General features: G+C 42.5%; 1 protein-coding gene across 9 annotated transcripts in view; it reads left to right on the forward strand.

The window, feature by feature from the left end:
* The window catches only part of VPS53 (VPS53 subunit of GARP complex), a 139,659-nt gene that overhangs the window by 8,390 nt on the left and 112,743 nt on the right, over window positions 1-18,526 (forward strand). For all 9 annotated transcript variants that reach the window (XM_082443447.1, XM_082443446.1, XM_082443451.1 and 6 more), the window contains exon 4: window positions 1,299-1,365. In XM_082443447.1, the coding sequence (XP_082299573.1) occupies window positions 1,299-1,365 (67 nt within the window). The remainder of the gene's footprint in view (window positions 1-1,298; window positions 1,366-18,526) is intronic.

Consider the following 18,526-nt stretch of genomic DNA (forward strand, 5'->3'; position numbering starts at 1 on the left):
CTCTTCGTTGCGGTGCGCGGGCTTCTCTTGTTGCGGAGCACGGGCTCTAGGTGTGCAGGCTTCAGTAATTGTGGTGCGCAGGCTCAGTAGTTGTGGCTTGTGGGTTCTAGAGCACAGGCTCAGTAGTTGTGGTGCATGGGCTTAGTTGCTCCGTGGCATGTGGGATCTTCCCGGACCAGGGATCAAACCCGTGTCCCCTGCATTGGCAGGCAGATTCTTAACCACTGTGCCACCAGGGAATCCCAGCTTTTTTTCTTTTGGTCAACCTGGAATCGAGATTTTTTTTTTTTTTTTGGAATTTTTGAATTTTATTTATTTTTTTATACAGCAGGTTCTTATTAGTCATCCATTTTCTACACATCAGTGTGTACATGTCAATCCCAATCTCCCAATTCATCACACCACCACCCCCACCACCCCACCGCTTTCCCCACTTGGTGTCCATACGTTTGTTCTCTACATCTGTGTCTCAGTTTCTGCCCTGCAAACCCGTTCATCTGTACCATTTTTCTAGGTTCCACATATATGCGTTAATATACGATATTTGTTTTTCTCTTTCTGACTTACTTCACTCTGTATGACAGTCTCTAGATCCATCCACGTCCCTACAAATGACCCAATTTCGTTCCTCTTTATGGCTGAGTAATATTCCATTGTATATATGTACCACATCTTTTTTATCCATTCGTCTGTCGATGGGCATTTAGGTTGCTTCCATGACCTGGCTATTGTAAATAGTGCTGCAGTGAACACTGGGGTGCATGTGTCTTTTTGAATTATGGTTATCTCAGGGTATATGCCCAGTAGTGGGATTGCTGGGTCATATGGTAGTTCTGTTTTTAGTTTTTTAAGGAACCTCCATACTGTTCTCCATAGTGGCTGTATCAATTTACATTCCCACCAACAGTGCAAGAGGGTTCCCTTTTCTCCACACCCTCTCCAGCATTTGTTTGTAGATTTTCTGATGACGCCCATTCTAACTGATGTGAGGTGATACCTCATTGTAGTTTTGATTTGCATTTCTCTAATAATTAGTGATGTTGAGCAGCTTTTCATGTGCTTCTTGGCCATCTGTACGTCTTCTTTGGAGAAATGTCTATTTAGGTCTTCTGCCCATTTTTGGATTGGGTTGTTTGTTTTTTTAATATTGAGCTGCATGAGCTGTTTATATATTTTGGAGATTAATCCTTTGTCCGTTGATTCATTTGCAAATATTTTCTCCCGTTTTGAGAGTTGTCTTTTCGTCTTGAAGGAATCGAGATATTTTAATGATTTGTACCTTTAACTTTTTTTGCTAGGAGACTGGATGACAACATTCGAACTGTCGTAAGAGGTCAAACAAATGTGGGGCAGGATGGCCGGCAAGTAAGTAACTTTTTACTTAGTATTAAACATATCCCCTGATTTCTTCAAGACCCCACAACCAAGTGACCAAAATATTGATCTGCCTGCTTACAGAGTACTTCCTTAACTGATCTGTCCCATCCACAGCAGGAAACTTGCATGACTTGTCCCAGTAGTAGCAGGGGGAGGCTGCCCAGACCAGCCAAGGGACTCAGCGTCCCTTGGACCAGAAGCATATATTGTAGCACAGCTCACCCAGGTCCAGGGTGAAATGCACGCTGAAATGAGAAAACCAAAGTTTCCTTGTCTTTCTCCTTAATGTCGGACGTCTCTGAGCCCTCCTTTATTTTGTGTACTGTGACCCAACAAGGTTGCTGCTTTTATCTATCTGCTAAGTTGTTGGGATTTTGATATTCGTGTTTTTAAAAACTATTTATTTATTTAGGCTGCTCTGGGTCTTAGTTGCGGCATGCAAACTCTTAGTTGTGGCACGCATGCGGGATCTAGTTCCCTGACCAGGGATTGAACCCGGGCCCCCTGCATTGGGAGCATGGAGTCTTACCCACTGGACCACCAGGGAAGTCCCTCATATTACTTTTGTTGCTGCAAAAGATAGCAGTAACCTGTGTGTCAAAAGACATTATCAACAGAGTAAAAAGTCAGCCTATAGAATGGGAGAGAATATTTGCCAATCATGTATCTGATGAGGGATTAATATCCAGAATATATAGAGAACTCCTAAAATTCAACAAAAAAAAAGCAAACAACCTGATTAAAAACTGGACAAAGGACTTGAATAGACATTTCTCCAAAGAAGATAATATGAATGGCCAATGAGCCCACGAAAAGATGCTCAGTATCACTAATCATTAGGAAAATGCAAATCAAAAGTACAGTGAGAGTGGGACTTCCCTGGTGGTGCAGTGGTTAAGAATCCGCCTGCCAATACAGGGGATACAGGTTCAAGCCCTGGTCTGGGAAGATCCCACATGCCACGGAGCAACTAAGCCCATGCGCCACAACTACTGAGCCTGTGCTCTAGAGCCCGCGAGCCACAACTGCTGAAGCCCATGTGCCTAGAGCCTGTGCTCCGCAACAAGAGAAGCCACTGCAAGGAGAAGTCCACGCACCGCAACGAAGAGCAGCCCCCGCTCGCTGCAACTAGAGGAAGCCCGCACACAGCAACGAAGATCCAACGCAGCCAAAAATTAATAAATAAATAGTTTCTCTTGAAAAAAAACCACCATTTAAAAAAAAAAAAAAGTACAATGAGATACCACCTCACACCCATTAGGATGACTAATATCAAAAAACCAGAAAACAACAAGTGTTGGCAAAGATATGAAGAAATTGAAATGCTTGTGCACTGCTGGTGGGAATGTAAAATGGTACAGTTGCTGTGTAAAACAATACAGTGGTTCCTCAAAAAGTAAAAAGAATTATCATATGATCCAGCAATTCTGCTTCTGGGTATATACCCAAGAGAATTGGAAGCAGGGTCCTGGAGAGATACCTGTTACCCCCATGTTCATAGCAGCATTATTCACAATAGCTAAAACATGGAAGCGACCCAGGTGTCCATTGGCAGATGAATGGAAAAGCAAAATATGGTCGGTACATAATTGGAATATTATTCAGCCTTAAAAAGGAAAGAAATTCTAAAAAAAAAAAAAGGGGTGGGGACTTCCCTGGTGGTCCAATAGTTGAGACTCTGCGCTCCCAATCCAGGGGGCCCAGGTTTGATCCCTGGTCAGGGAACTAGATCCCACATGCTGCAACTAAGAGCCCACATGCCGCAACTAAAGATCCCGCATGCCGCAACTAAGGATCCCGCATGCAGCAATGAAGATCCCATGTGCTGCAACTAAGACCCGACACAGCCAAATAAATAAATATTAAAAAAAAAAAAAAAGGAAAGAAATTCTGACATCTGTTACAGCATGGATGAACCTTGAGGACATTATGCTAAATGAAATAAGCCAGTCACAAAAAGACATACCGGATGATTCTACTTATATGAGGTACTTAAGAGTAGTGGAAATCATAAAGACAGAATGTATAATGGTAGTTGCCAGGGGCTGGGGGAGAACGGGGAGTTAGTGTTTAATACATGTAGAGTTTCAGTTTTACAGGATGAGTTATGGGGATAGATGGTGGTGATGGTTGCACAACAGGTCAATGAAACTACAATAAAAAATGGTTAAGATGGTAAATTTTATGTTATGTGTATTTTACCTCAATAAAAATATTTTTGAAATCAAGATGGAAATAAAGTTGATATATTGCAAAAAAAAAAAGAAAGAGAGAGAGATAGTAGTAACCTGACACAGCTGTAATTCCTCATACCTAGTTTTGTTGCCTAGCAGGTAACTGTCAATTCATTTCAAAGTTTTATAGTTCTTTTTGGATCTAGCTAAGGAGGGCTGTTGGAAGGGGATGAAGGGGAGAAGCAGTGTATGGGGAAGAGGTATTCTTCAGTGACTGGGGGGCCAGATGTTATCTGTTAACGATTTTTCCTTTTCATCTGGATTCTAGTCTTCTGCTTAGACGTCCTATTTCGGAATTGCTTTCGTTACAGAAGTGCTGATCGTGCCCTGTCTAGTCTTCTCTTACAGTGTCCGGCCTGCCCTCTTCAACAGTCATTCAGTTAGGTCGGCTGTGTGCACCTCTCAATTCTGTTATTTGTCCTGTTTTGACATTATTTAGTGTATAGCCAATTTTTTTAAATGTTCATTATGCTGCCCAGATTTTATGGGGGTAGTGTGTAGTCCTATGATCTCTCATATTCTGGTTTCCTCTAGTAGCTCACAGGTGTTATATATGTGTTTTTCTTTTTCTCTTATATGTTTAGTTTTATCCGCTTCTCTATTTTTCCTACATTTTTACGACTTTCTTTTTCCTCTTACTCGTCATCTTCCGTTGGCCTGTTTGTAAGTAGTCTACCATCTTCCTTGTAGTCGTCATCAATATTTGTGTGTAGACATCTTAGTTTCCTGCAACTGATCCTATTTCCTGGCCTTGCTTGGTTCTTAGTCCTTATTGCTTTGGTTTTTGTTTATCTAGGTCTCTCCCATGAAGCGTCACCACTCTGGCAGGTGAGGCTTCTGTAAATAGGGCCCTTAGACGTAACAAAGAGTAACAGGGTAGCCGGCCAACACTCCAGCCCCATTCTGCTCTTTCACTTTCCAATATATGTCTGGTCATGTCATCTACCTCTTCAGAAACCCCCGTGGGCTCTCTACCAACTTAAATCCAACTTCTTTGCATGGCATTGAAGGCCTCAGTCTACCTTTCCAGTTTTGTCCCCTGCTGTGACCCATCCACACTGGAAGCCTAGCGCTCTCCCAAGCATGCCCTTTGCTTTCTGGACCTATGCTTATGTTCTTCTTTTTGCCTAAAATGCTCTCTCTCCTCTTTTTCTTCCAGTAGCTTCATTTCAAGATCATACCCAGTTCAAATACTACTTCCTTTATGAAATTTTCTGTTTGGCTCAATGGTATATACCAAAGGAATCAGAACTTTAGAACCCAAAGGGACTTGGAACTCATCTGGTCCTCTCATTTCACAGATGAGAAAATCGATCCCAGTATCCATCAGTTAGATGTACAGTCTCTCTGTCCATGAACCCCCACAGTCCTGCGCCCGTGCTTTTGATTTGGCTTTCATGATCTGCTTTGACTTATCAGTGAATACATCTTGTCCCTTTGGCTCGTGTATAAGGTCCTTGAGGCAAAAGCTGTATCTTCCTTATCTTGGCATTTCTCAGAACACATAGGCCACCTGCAATAACATTTTATTCAACTGTATTGAATATTAGGTCTGTGGGAGAGTATTTATTATTTGTAAATAAACAAAAGGCCTCTCCCATAAAACATCATTTTGACCAGTGTGTATGTTCCTTTAAAGATGTTTAAAGCTTGATTTGTTTATGACTAGTCCCAGCTTAGTAATATTTGAAATAATAACACTACTGTTTAGTGTGTTTCCACCTATATTTAGAAAGGCTCACTAGAAACCTTGAAATACTTCAGAGAGTCTCAGGTATTTACAGTTCCAAGAATGTGAAAATAAAGTGAATGATTCATCAGGACTTTCTGTTGGGTCATGCTGTGTAGATATATATATCTTTTAGTTATTTATGTTTTAACCTGTGGTCACAAACGAGCATTGTTGGAGAGGCAGGCCCAGAATTAGGCAGCCTGGAGGAAAGTCGGCCCTCTCTACCTTCACATGTTAATAGGTTACAGGTTGCTGCAGCAAAGGCAGGCCATATTTCAGAGAGCAAGACCACATTTTCAAGAATGTTTAGATAGCATTTCAATCTGTGATGGAATTTGGTATCCGTCTCCTTAGCATCCAGACAGAAAGGAAGCCCAGAAGAAGTAATTGCTTTTCCTGTCATCTCCTCCATCTGTGTTTTCCAACAGCTTGTAATGCAAGCTGAAGGAGAGACTTTTTTTTTTCCAGGGAGCTTTTGAGTCCCATCCTTGTCAACTCCTAGGGGTGAGAGCCTTGCTGTCCAACCCCAGCTGGCCAGTGGTTTGCTAAAGAGAGACTCCATTTGACTGGCATGGACTCAGGAGAATTATGGATGTTCCAAAATATTGAGTTTTATAGGTCAAGAGGCCCCAGTTTCCCCTCTTCCCTGGAACGGAGGAAAGGTTCGCTTTCAGAACTTGTTTCCGAAGCTTCTGGGGAACAACTCAGAAGGGGAGAGCAGTAATATGGACAAAAGGAAGTTTTCCTTTTATATATTTCATCTTGATTGTGTGCATCTTGAACAGATATGCTTTGTAATCCATGTAAACAGGGGAAAGTGTTGACTTCACATTTGTGGTGTCTTAAAAGACGTCTTTAGCAGAAAAGTTCTTTTTGGAAAGCAGTGTTTCTGACTCAAAAATTATTCGTGGAGAGGGAGTGCTTTAGAAATTGAAGACACAGTGAGTCAGTTTCTTTAGTTTCTCGAAATTTCTGAAACACCTGCCGCCTGGTTAGCACTCTGCTGCCGGTTTTGGAGAGCCTTCGATGTCGACCACCTCCTATGGGGGCGGACTTGAAGTGGTCTAGTCCGTGACCTTTTCTAACCAGAATGTGGTGCTTGTACAAAATTAATCCAGCACAGAATTCTCCCCATTTTTATCTGTTGAAATCATCAGGCAAAAGCTTTAATTAAATGCCCACATGTTTGAAACTTTGTGGATGAGTCAATTCAGTAAGTACATGAGCTGATAATGCTTTGAAACTTACACAGCTTCCCAAGAATTAAAATGGACAGCTTGAACAGAGGTAGAAAGAGAGGCAAATAGAGGAGTGAGTTAGAAGAAGAAAAAGTTAGCATGTGAAATTTCAAGAGTGGCCATACCTTTATCAATTCCTAGTCAGCTCACTGAGAATCGCCAAGAGAGGATCAGTCATGGGGCTTCCTTCCTGGGTTTCCTTCAGTGTCTTGTGTGGAGATTGGCTATAATGTTAACTATTGCATCACAGCAAGACTAAGGTTTGGGAGAGGAAGAAAATTATTATTGCCATCTTCAGCTCTGCTCACTAAAACTTTGATTTGGAAGAAGCATTAGATAATTGTAGAACCACCTCCCACCCGGTTCAGGAATCCTTTCTATCACATCTCTGACGTTTCATTATTCTGTTTCTGCTTGGATTCTTGCAGCGATGGGGAACTCACTACTCTGTTGTTCCACAGGACTGTCTGTTCCAGTTTTGTACAGCTTTATTTTTTATTTTTATTTTTTTAATAAATATTTATTTTATTTATTTACTTTTTTGGCTGATTGGGTCTTTGTTGCTGCACATGGGCTTTCTCTAGTTGCAGCGAGCGGGGGCTACTCTTCGTTGCAGTGCGTGTGCTTCTCATTACGGTGGCTTCTCTTGTTGTAGAGCACGTGCTCTAGGTACGCAGGCTTCAGTAGTTGTGGCACAAGTGCTCAGTAGTTGTGGCGCATGGCCTTAGTTGCTCCACAGCATGTGGGATCTTCCCGGACCAGGGCTCGAAGCCGTGTCCCCTGCATTGGCAGGCAGATTCTTAACTACTGCGCCACCAGGGAAGTCCCCTGTACAGCTTTAATTGTAAGAAAGTTCTTTTTCTTACACCGAATTGAAATAGTAAAATAGACCTCACTGTAACTTCTCATTGATCTTAGTTCTGCCAGCTGGACAGGTATAGACCTAATCCCTGTCCCTTATTATAGCTTCTAAAATTAAAAATGGGTATTATGTTCCTTTCCGAGCATTCCTTTTCCTAGGCTAACCACTGTTAGTTTCTTCAGCTTTACGATATGATTTCAGACCCTTTATCATCCTGGTTGCCTTGAAGTTTGTCAGCATCCCTCCTGGCCATGGGTAGACATACTGTGTGAACATACAGTGGGACACTTTACCTCCTTGTTCTAGAGTGGGCTTGTTAACTTGGGAACTGGGAGTTCAGGGGGGTCTTTCAACTCCCACAAATAAATTGTAAATTTTTATATGAATAGACATATGTCTGGAGAGAAGACTCATTGATTTTTCTAGATTTTCTAAGCAGTCTGTGACACAGTTCTTCCATTACCATGGATTGGGTGAAATTTTTGGCAGGTGTATCACACAGTGGGCCTCTACTGAGCTGTCAGGTATCTGAAACTTCCAGGTCAAGAGTTGCAAAGAGGTGCCCACAGAGCTAAGAAAGTTACCTAAATGGCTCTGACAGGCCGGGACGCAACTGCGGGCGTCCATTGGGGGAGTGGATGCCCTGTCTAAAGGAGAGAGTCACAGCTCACTCCTCACCCACTGTTGTCATGTCTAAGCACAGACATGGAGTTCGCCAGATCTATCAGTTTTTCAAGAGAAGCCGGAAATTTGGATTTTTACGTGAGTCTCCCCAATTTTTAAATGTTGGTTTAGCGTTGTTCACAAATACTTCAAAGGCCAAACGAAACACATCTGTGTGCCAACAGTTTGCAATATCTGCAATATTTTTTTCATACGAACTGCTTTTAAACTCTCCCCTCTTCTGTTTGTTTAAGGGATTCTTTGAAATTAAGTGCTGGACTTTATGTGTCTCACTCTTGGTTTCATCTTGCCAGTTCTGCCTGATTGTTCCAGCCTGTTGAGACCTTCTGGAATCTTGATGACCTTTCCATTTATCATGAGCGGATTTGCCAGATGGGCCTTCTATGTCTTCATTCAAGTTGCATGTAAAAAGGTTGACCAGGATGGGTTCAGAGTCATGTGGCATGCTATTAGAGACTTCTCATTTTTCTCTTCTTATCCTCACTTTAGTACAAAGTGCCAGGCCCAGGAGACAAAGGATTGTTTTTCCCGTCTTCGGTATCCGTTCAAGGCTGTGTTTCTTAATTTTTGCATGTTCTTCATTTTCCTCAGCAAAGGAGGCTAATCATACTTGCCTTCTTCTCTTTTACATAGAGATACCGTAAAGATTTATTAACTAAATCAGCAAAGCGTGTTGCCTTCCAAGGAGAAAGTGTCCTTTGCTTTTCAACCTCAAAATTAGTATATCGTCTGAGTCAGGCCTTAGAGCAAAAATAATTGTGCTCTCCAAGACCCTGAACTAGGTAGACGGACTTCGCAGTATAGCACCGATCTTCATCATGTGGGATTATCACTTTATAATTGTCAGCTCTCTTGCAAGATGGCTTGAATCTTCCCCTCCGTCATTTCAAATATATCCTTTCTCATCTTTTCTTTGGGAGGAAAATGAAGCCCATCGATGGAAGAAAATAAATGGCACTTAGTAGTAAAGGGACCAGGACTTCCCTGGTAGCACAGTGGTAAAGACCTCATTCTCCCAGTGCAGGGGGCCCAGGTTCGATCCCTGGTCAGGAAACTAGATCCCACGTGCATGCCACCACTAAGAGTTCGCATGCCACAACCAAGGAGCCGGCGAGCTGCAACTATGGAGCCCACCTGCTGCAACTAAGGAGCCCGCCTGCCACAACTAAGACCTGGCACAACTAAATAAATAAATTTAATTTAATTTAAAAAAATACTTTAAAGTAGTAGAGGGACCATAAATAGTTTGGGGAGGAAAAAAAAAGGCAGCTGTCACTTGCTTCCTCCTACTGAAATATACCAAATCTAAAGCAAGTGAGCTTTTTAAAATCTAGGCTCAAATTTTTCCATTTGTGACCGAGAATGGTTAGGCATTTTTTGGTTTCTTTTAGATTTTTTTTGAATTATATTTTTCAGACTGCAGACAACACTGAATGAACTTCAGCAATTGCTAAGGTGTGAGAATGGCCTGGGAGTGCAGCACGCCTCGTGATTCAGTGGGGCAGTGCTGGAGTCAGGGTGTAGTTGAGTCTTTTGCAGGGGCCAGCATCCCTGGTTTTGACTGGGACTCTCTGCCATTCCCCAACCAGGATTTCTTCCATCTGGTGCAGAGGTCAGGGTTGGCTTGCTTTTATTTGATAAGTTGCATCCAAGTGAGTGTTCCGTTTCCCCTGCTCCTAGTGCACTGTTGGCTGTCATTGAGGCAAGGGCTCATAGAATGTCCAGTATCGAGCGCTACAGGGACTAGGTGCGGTCTTGTCACTCTACTTCATCTTTTTTATCGCCCATGAGCCTGTATAGCGCTTTTAGGCAGGAGGACATGTCTGCTGCATATTAGAACCTTCTGCCACTTGTCCTCTAAGGTCTCTCATTTTTAAACAATCTGTAGGGAATCCAGACAGCTATCTTCTCTCTCCTCTATGTACAGGACTGAGCATTGTATTTGGATTCTCGAAGGATTGGGGGAATTGGACACTGTCCCTAATGTGACATTAGATGGCAGCCTGGTCAAATGAAAAACCCTGAGCCTTGGATTTAAAGTTTGGCTCCTGCCACTCTCTCTATCTGGGTGACCTTGGACGAATTACTTCTCCGAACCTCAGTTTCTTCATCTGGGACATGGAGATGATAATACCTACTTCAGGGCGGTGGGGATTCGAGTTAACTATTTCAAAACAACAAGCACAACATCAGGCTCAGTCCTGTCTAGCAAATGGCAGTAATACTGCTGCTGCTGGTTATGAGGTAACCATTGGAACATCCATGTTCCTAATTCTGTGCATCCAGGCATTTCTCAAGTTCCTGTGGCTTTTCCATCAGCTCCACTCCTTTCCATCCCTACCGCCCTGCTTTGAAGCACCTGTAGGTTTCCTTGCTCTGAAAGCCTCCTTACTGTCCCCTGGTGTGCTGTTCTCTGTGAATGGAAGTCGCAGCACAGCTTACCCGAGGCCCAGAATTGTTGCATCAGAGGTAGTGAAAGGCTCTGTTCTCTTGTTCTGTCCTTAAGACTTACCTCGGACATTTGCCAGGCCGCCCCTCACTCAGAGGTTTAAGGCTTTAGAGAGGTGGGTTCAGGCAAGGGTGAAGGTTATCAAGGCTTCCAGCCTTTCCTACAGTGCCCGTTAATCTCCTGCACATCTGCACCCCAAAGGGAGGCTCCTTCTGGTCTTCCCCCCTCTGCCTGCAGGTTTTCTCACGAGCACCCGGTGCAGGTCTTGGAAACGAGCCTGAGAGGGGTGCAAACTGCCGACTATGCAGTTCCCAGAGGTTCCACGCTGTTGCACTAGCCCCACACTTGGCCCTTAGCAATTTGTTAAAAACCATAGTTGATTCCTTCCTGTCCGCTGGGATAGCATCTGCATCTTCCTCTTAGGCTCTGCCACATATGAAACAGTTCTTGGGTGTCCCCGTCTCTTGGATTTCAGGAGACCTGGTTGCCTTCAGCTCTCTGATGGGTTCAAGAAATGTTGTGATTTTGCTGTTTATTTTTTTTCTCATTGTTAATGTTAGAGCAACACTCGAGCTTTCTGCATCTTGGGCAAAAGCACAACTGACCAGTGGATTTTCATGTAGCATAGTATCAGAGGTTCAGTAATAAGATTTCAGATTCCACATTGCAACCAATCTTTAAGAATCTAGCACTCTTCCTCAAAAAACTTAAAGTAGAACTATCATATGATCCAGCAATTGCACTCCTGGGTATATATCCAAAGAAAATGAAAACACTAATTCGAAAAGATATGTGCACCCCAGTGTTCATAGCTGCATTATTTACAATAGCCAAGATATGGAAGCAACATAAGGTATCCATTGACAGATGAATGGATAAAGAAGATGTGATATATATATATATATATATATATATATATATATATATATATATATATATATATATATGGAATGGAATATTACTCAGCCCTGAAAAAAGAATGAAAAGTTGCCATTTGCAACAACACAGATGGACCTGGAGGATATTATACGTAGTGAAATAAGTCAGAGAAATACAAATACTGTGTGTTATCACTTATATGTGGAATCTAAATATGGTTTTTCCATTTGATGATTAGCTTAGTTTTGTTTTGTTTTTAATATTTAACCCACCTTAAATACCTGCTGGGTCACAGTGTATTGTCCTGGTATGTGTATCTGGGATTTTCATTCCTGTTCTAAAACTTCATTCCTTTTTCACAACTGAGTAATACTCCATTGCGTGTGTATACCACGTTTTATTTATCCATTCATGTGTTGATGGACGTGAGCAATGCCGTAATGAACACTGACATACAAATATCTGAGTCCCTGCTTTCAGTTCCTTTCTGTATATACCTAGGGTGTGGAATGGCTGGATCATATGGTAATTTTTAATCATTTCAATATTTAATCTCCTTCACATTAAATGGAAATGGAGACATTTTTTTCCATATTGTTCTGAACTTTAATATATTTTTCCTCTAGACAAGCCTGTTTTGTCTTCATTTAATCCATACAGACGATGTGTTTCAGATTAGTTACAGGCTTAAGTTTTTGTGTTCAGTACCTAATAATAATGCTGCTGCCTTTTCCGAAAAAGAAAATACCATGATGATTTCTTTTAGTTAGCATGTCCAGCATTTGGACTATTTCCTTCCTGACCTTAGAAACACATCAAGTCCCACTTGTGTGCAACATGATTATTGAAAATGGTTTTAGGAAAATAGTATTGCCAAGGAGGAACACTGAAGTTTATTATTCTTCTGAGCCGTCTCCATGTACACTGGCACTCTACAGGAGCCAAGAAAGAAGGTCAAGCATAACTTTTGCAATCTGCTTGTTCCCATGTTAAGGGCAGTCACAAGTTTAAACTACAGTCTCTGCATCTAAAGAGGAAAATGCCATTCATCACGACTGTAGCTGCTCTGGCTGTTACCCAGGTTACTCTTGCTTTTGACTGCTGGTTGTTAGTGATGGAAGGAAAATTCCACCCTTAGTTTGAGTTTGCCCATGAGAAAAATTGCAGTATTGCTGCTGACAAGATGAAGCTTTCTGGGTTTTAGATCCTTGACAGGGGGAGTCATCCAGGTGTGTTTGAACAGTGGATGGGAATTTGAAACGACGTTACTTCGTGTAAGAACTTGACCTCCTTTTTTCTCTCCCTTCTTTCATCCATGGAAATATAGAATTTAGAGCAGCATGAGTTCAGTTCTGTGGTGGTTCTGTCAACATTTCCATTCATAAATCCCTATTTTCAGGAGTCTGTAACATAGCTGTAAAATTTCCTTCACTCTAATTTGGACTCTAAGGTCTCATCTGGAAGGAGATTAGTTTTGCCAAACCAGAGATAATGCCTTTTTAGTCTGTTTTGGTTTGGTGTTCTATAGTTGTCTAAATCAAAGCTCTAAAATATACAAGACACTTATGGTCATTCATATAGAATTGGATCACATGCCAGGATTTCTGATTTTTGTTTCCATGGTATATTGTGGACCCTCTGAGCAGATGCTATGTTCACCTCTAGGCATTGTCTGTGACACCTAGAATTTGCATGTTGGGCAAACTACATTAGTGTCACTCTCATAATGGCCCCCAACCAGAAGGGGGATGTTTCTTCTACAGATATACTTACTGATAGGTAAATCTGATGGTCCAAATACCATCTTCTATAAAACAGAAGAGGTGAATTGAGGGGTCTTTACCCCATCTCCGACCTAGTTACTCCCCCTTGTCTTCTTGTCATACTTCTGAACTTTTCTTGTTCTCAGTCACATGAGAACAGTAGGGACAGACAGCCAACTATTATTCATATGATAATATCATTTATGCTAAGCCAAGTGCTATACTTTTTTTTTTTCCATCGAATACTTGGAGATTCTGATATTTGGAGATTTTGGTTTCTGGATTAGCATCTTGTGGTCAAGTTCCAGTACACTTGTCAGCCCTGTAGTTACCCAGATCTCTAGAATGAAGAAGGTACTGCTGGAAGACGAATGTGTCATTCTTGATTGATTCACTATAAGCAAAGACACATTTTGAGTTGCTTAGGCAGAAGGTACATTTTGATTTGTTTGTCTTAATATATAGTGCTTACGTTTTATTACAATATAAATATGTTTATCTTGGGGAATGCCCTGGTGATCCAGTGGTTAGCACTCAGCGTTTTCACTTCCAGGGCCCGTGTTTGATCCCTGGTCGGGGAACTAAGATCCTACGAGCCACGAGATGCAGCCAAAAAAAACCCCCCAAAAAACAAAACAAAACCAAAAAAGCAAATAAACATGTTTATCTTACATTCTGCAAAACATTGTTGCATCGATTACTTTACTTCATCCTCCAAAGATGTGAATTAGGCCACATAGATGTTATTCTCCCAATTTTACAGCTGTAGGAACAGGCTCACACAGGTTCTGTGACTTGCCCCAAATTACACTGGGTGAGCTAATCACAGGTCCAGATTTTCTGATCTGGCCATCCCTGTGTATACCAAATTCTCTTTTTAAACAGGGACAAACTTTAAAAGCAGATTTGGGAGCCTCTGTTTTTCTACTGTAGAACCTGAAAAGTTAACTGGTTCACAAGGGAATCCAAACAGTGACAGTGACTATGGCCTCCTTAACCAGCTGGGCCCCTCTCAGCCTGAAGAAGAAACTGGACCAAGAGAGGAACTCCAGGAGGGAAGGAGAGAACTGAGCATTCACCGCACACCTGTGGTCCTGAACACATGGGACCCAATCCTGAAGGAAAGTGAAACAGGAGCAGAAAGTCATCCAGATGAAACCACAAGGCGGGCCATAGCCTAAAGGGCTTTGGTACAGAAGGTGTCTCTAAAAAGCAGCTGAAGGAACATCCAGAAGTCAACCCCAAATGAAGCCCTGAATGAAAACCCGTAATATAGATGAGAGTTACTGAGTGACTACAATGGGGGATTTGAATTTCACTTGGCAACTGGGAAGTCCTAGCTATTTGCGGGACATAGTCCTTTGTTAAACTCAGGCAGATTGTTCCTTTAAATGTGCCCGCATTTTCTACAGTATTGCATTTCTGTACCTTTTATTCAGCAAAGCAACTGAGACTCCTGCTTGAATTTTTCCTTCTCCAGCTCCATTTGGAGTTGTTGCTTTAAATGCGCTCATCCTCAGGGGCTACATTTCATCAAAGGAGGCTGTGCGTGAGTGCATTGCCCACTCCCCGCTATTTCAGGAGGAACAGAGTCTAAGTTACGGGCGATAACAGATATAAGCAGAACTTTAAAATCTGAATGTTCAGTCTTGTTTGGGTACTGCTGAATTTGTGTCCCAGCCCTGTCTTACAATTTTAATTTCTGGCTTGTTTTCTAAAAACAATAAAAATGAACTCTTTGGTTCACATTTTCAGTGGATGTGGTTTGCAGAAATCATAAATTAAAGTAACAGGTGGAACAGAGCATTTTAACAAATAAGGTGAAAATTACTCCTTTTGCCCTTTACATTCTTTTGGTTCACAAACTTGGAAAGAAATCTGTGCTTTAAATAAAGCCCCTTTATACTCAAGGTGTCTGAATGGGCTGTGGAGGAATTAATGTTAGCACCAATGCTTTGCCTCTGATGGGTGCCCGTGTGGCGTTTGACCGGGGCTGCCAGGCCTGGAAGGTACCTAGTGTGTTCAAGGACACAGAGACGCGTGATGCTGTGCACATGCAGCCGTCCATGGCGGTGAGATTCCTGGAGCCTCTGCTCCTGTTTGGCACCTTTGCGGGGAATGGGCTGCATTGTTTTTATTGCTGAGAGTTCTTAAAGCACCTCTGCTCTAGCCGGGGATGCCTTGTTTCCATAGCAACAGCTCTCAGGGGTGCCAGGCTAGCCAGTAGTGTCAAAAGAAGGGACATTCCATAAATAGAGACTACTTACCCGTAGGTGTCTGCCTTTAGTGGATGTCACAGGGCACTTTGTTTAGGGCTCATCAGATGTGGTTGCCCTCAGCAACATTTTTGCGGAGTCCTTTGCTTTCCAAATGATCCTGACATTCATCCTTCTTTCTGTCGTTCTCATCTTCTAGTTATTTCTGTTTCTTACATATCCCTCACAAGCTCTTTAAAGACATGTCCCCATCTGCGACCTTTTTCTCTCCGTATCTAGCTTAGTACATATAGTAGGCACTCACTTTTTGTTGACGGGGCGAACAAAAGATCGAAACTTTTTTTTCCCCTGGAGAATGGCTCATTTACAACATGGTTCAAGGAGACCACCCTCTGATCCATGAGCCACTCTTGTGTGTGTGCCTGCAGATATTGAACTTAACCAGCCTACTTGCAAAGCTAAAATACGGGTCGGCAACCTTTGGTTCTTAGAGGGGCAGTCTCATCTGAAATGTCACACTCTATCTGGGAGATCTGGGAATAATATTAATAATTACCATTTAGTGAACCCCTTTTATGAGCTGCGTCCTCCGTCAGGATTCTCTCGACTGCAGAAGACAAAATCCCAGCTCAAACTGGCATAGGCAAAAGGGGGATTATTTGGAAGTCTCTTGTGTCTTGTTTTGAACAGTCAGTCTGTGAAAGAGTAGTTTCTCTGCTGGGCTTCTCAAACAGCAGAAGGCGGCACTGGAATACAGCTCTGGATCTTTCTGTCTGTGTCTCTGTCTGGGTGTCGGCTTCATTGTCTCTACCTGGAGACCAGCTACTATCTAACCTAATTACACATCGTGGGGATGCCACCACCAGAGAGAGAGAGAAACTTTGTTTCCCAATTCGTTCTGAAAAATCACAGAAAAGCTCCAAGTGGCCCAGCTTAGGCCTGGTGTGCCTCTGGGACAGCGACTTAGAGCACAGTGAGAGGAAGGCTCCCGGGAGGAAGGCAGTACTGAGTAAACAGTACCCAAGGCGTTTACTGCTAAGCCCTGTTTTCCTAACAACAAGTCTCTGGGTTGGGACTGTTGTCCCTGTTCTAGAAATGAGTCTGTGCCTCCTAGAGGATCGATGGCTTACCAGAGATCACACAGTAAGTGGCAAGGCCGGCATTCGAATCCCAGTCTGCTGGTTCAAAAAACCCCTGCTTTTTACTAAAACAGTGCATTGTTTTTCCAAATAATAGGAAGGGAACCGGCAGACAGATGTAAAGTTGGACCACAGAAATGATAGCAGAATAAGTGGGAAAATATCATTTTCTTCCCAGTAACCTTGAATATTAGCACCGTATTTTTTTTCAAAGAACAGAATGCCATATTAGTTCTTCTGAAAATGAGCAGCCTCTTCCTCCTTCCTGTAGTGGCAGCAAATGGGATCTCAGTTTTAAATCTCTTAAAGGCTGCCCGTGGGCTCACAGGATAAAGGCAATATAATTCTCTCATAGAGCAAACTGCAAAATTAGATGCATCTAAGAGCCAGAGGGGATGTTAATTTCTCAAGGCATTTCCATTGGCTGGGATCCGCTCTATCTACACAGGTGGCCGACACAGTTCTGGGGAGAAAAAAGAGATGAAAGAAGAAGAAAGCAGTGGGGTCTGTGCAAGGTTCCATGCTGCTTATCTTCTGCGCATGTGACCTAGTGTGGCTTTGGTAGCCTGTTCAGAGTCTACTTCAGGAGGCAAGGAAAATTAAGAATAACGTTTACGGTTAATGATGCACAAAAATACAGAGATAGCATAATTGGTTCTGCTGAGCCTTCTGGGTCAGCTCGGTGGGTCGCCTTGCATCCTCTGATTGAAGGATTTGAGTTAGTGAAGAGGACGACCACAGTCACTGCCTCCTAATAGCACCCTCCCATGCAGGCTGCAGCCACGCTCCAGTGCCCAATTCAGAAACTCCAGTAAGGGTGGATTGAAAGCAGACATTTTTGGGTGATTAGTTCTGTTTTTAATCCACGTACAGCCTGGAATGGAAAAGTAGCCACATTTTATTTTAAAGAGTGTCTAGGGACAGTGCCAGAATCTTTCTTTCAGCACATTTTCTGATTAGCTAGGTATAAAAGTATTTTAGTGTTACTTAAAAATAAAATCTTAACCTTTTGTAGGTCTTATGATTTTTCCAATTACAAAACACTCCTCCTCCTGTGTGATTGATTATTAGACATTAGATATCAAATATTAGGGTGTGTGTTGAGAATGGACTTGCTGACGGAATGAATGCTTCAGAAGAAACTTTTTGACTCTGGAAAGTGAATTATATTAAATTTCCTCGACTTCAGTGCATTGTTATAACAAGTGAAGGTATTCCAGCCTGAAAAAAAAAAAATCTGGCAGACAGTTTGTCTTTCTTTAAGACTGTGAAATGTAAGATTGTGTGAGTCTTACTTGTTTGCTGAAAGAAAAAAGTGGTACCTTGAGCAGAGACAGTTCTGGTAGGATGCCAGATGGAGAGTAAGAGAAAAATAGGGATAGAAACCCTTTCGCTGAGAAAGGATCGTGGAAACTTGTTCAGCCCTGAGATCTAAGTATAGAACTGGCCCTTTTTGCCTTTCTTAGCAGAATGTCATATGTCTTAGAGTGTTTGGCCAGAAGATGATGGCTACAGTCCCATCAGCACATCCTTATACCATGACATGGCCAACAAGATCACAGAATTTCATGCAAGCTGTGCCCCAGAAGGTGAGCAGTTGCCGGCAAGGGCCTCTGTAGTGCTTTTCCGTGCCATGAGGCAACATTTTTTAGAAGGTTCCGGGGGGTTAGAATTCACTCACCCCTGGCAGCATCAGGAGCATTAGATTCCACATTAGCCAAATAGATAACAGTTGCAGAAAGTGTGACACTGTGTTTTTTTTTTTTTTAATTTTTTATTTATTATTTTTATTTTTGGCTGTGTTGGGTCTTCGTTTCTGTGTGAGGGCTTTCTCCAGTTGCGGCGAGTGGGAGCCACTCTTCATCGCGGTGCGCGGGCCTCTCACTATCGCGGCCTCTCTTGTTGGGAGCACAGGCTCCAGACGCGCAGGCTCAGTAGTTGTGGCTCACGGGC

Source organism: Balaenoptera physalus (genome assembly GCF_965194825.1).
Source record: "Balaenoptera physalus genome assembly, chromosome: 20".
Classification (NCBI taxonomy): domain Eukaryota; kingdom Metazoa; phylum Chordata; class Mammalia; order Artiodactyla; family Balaenopteridae; genus Balaenoptera; species Balaenoptera physalus.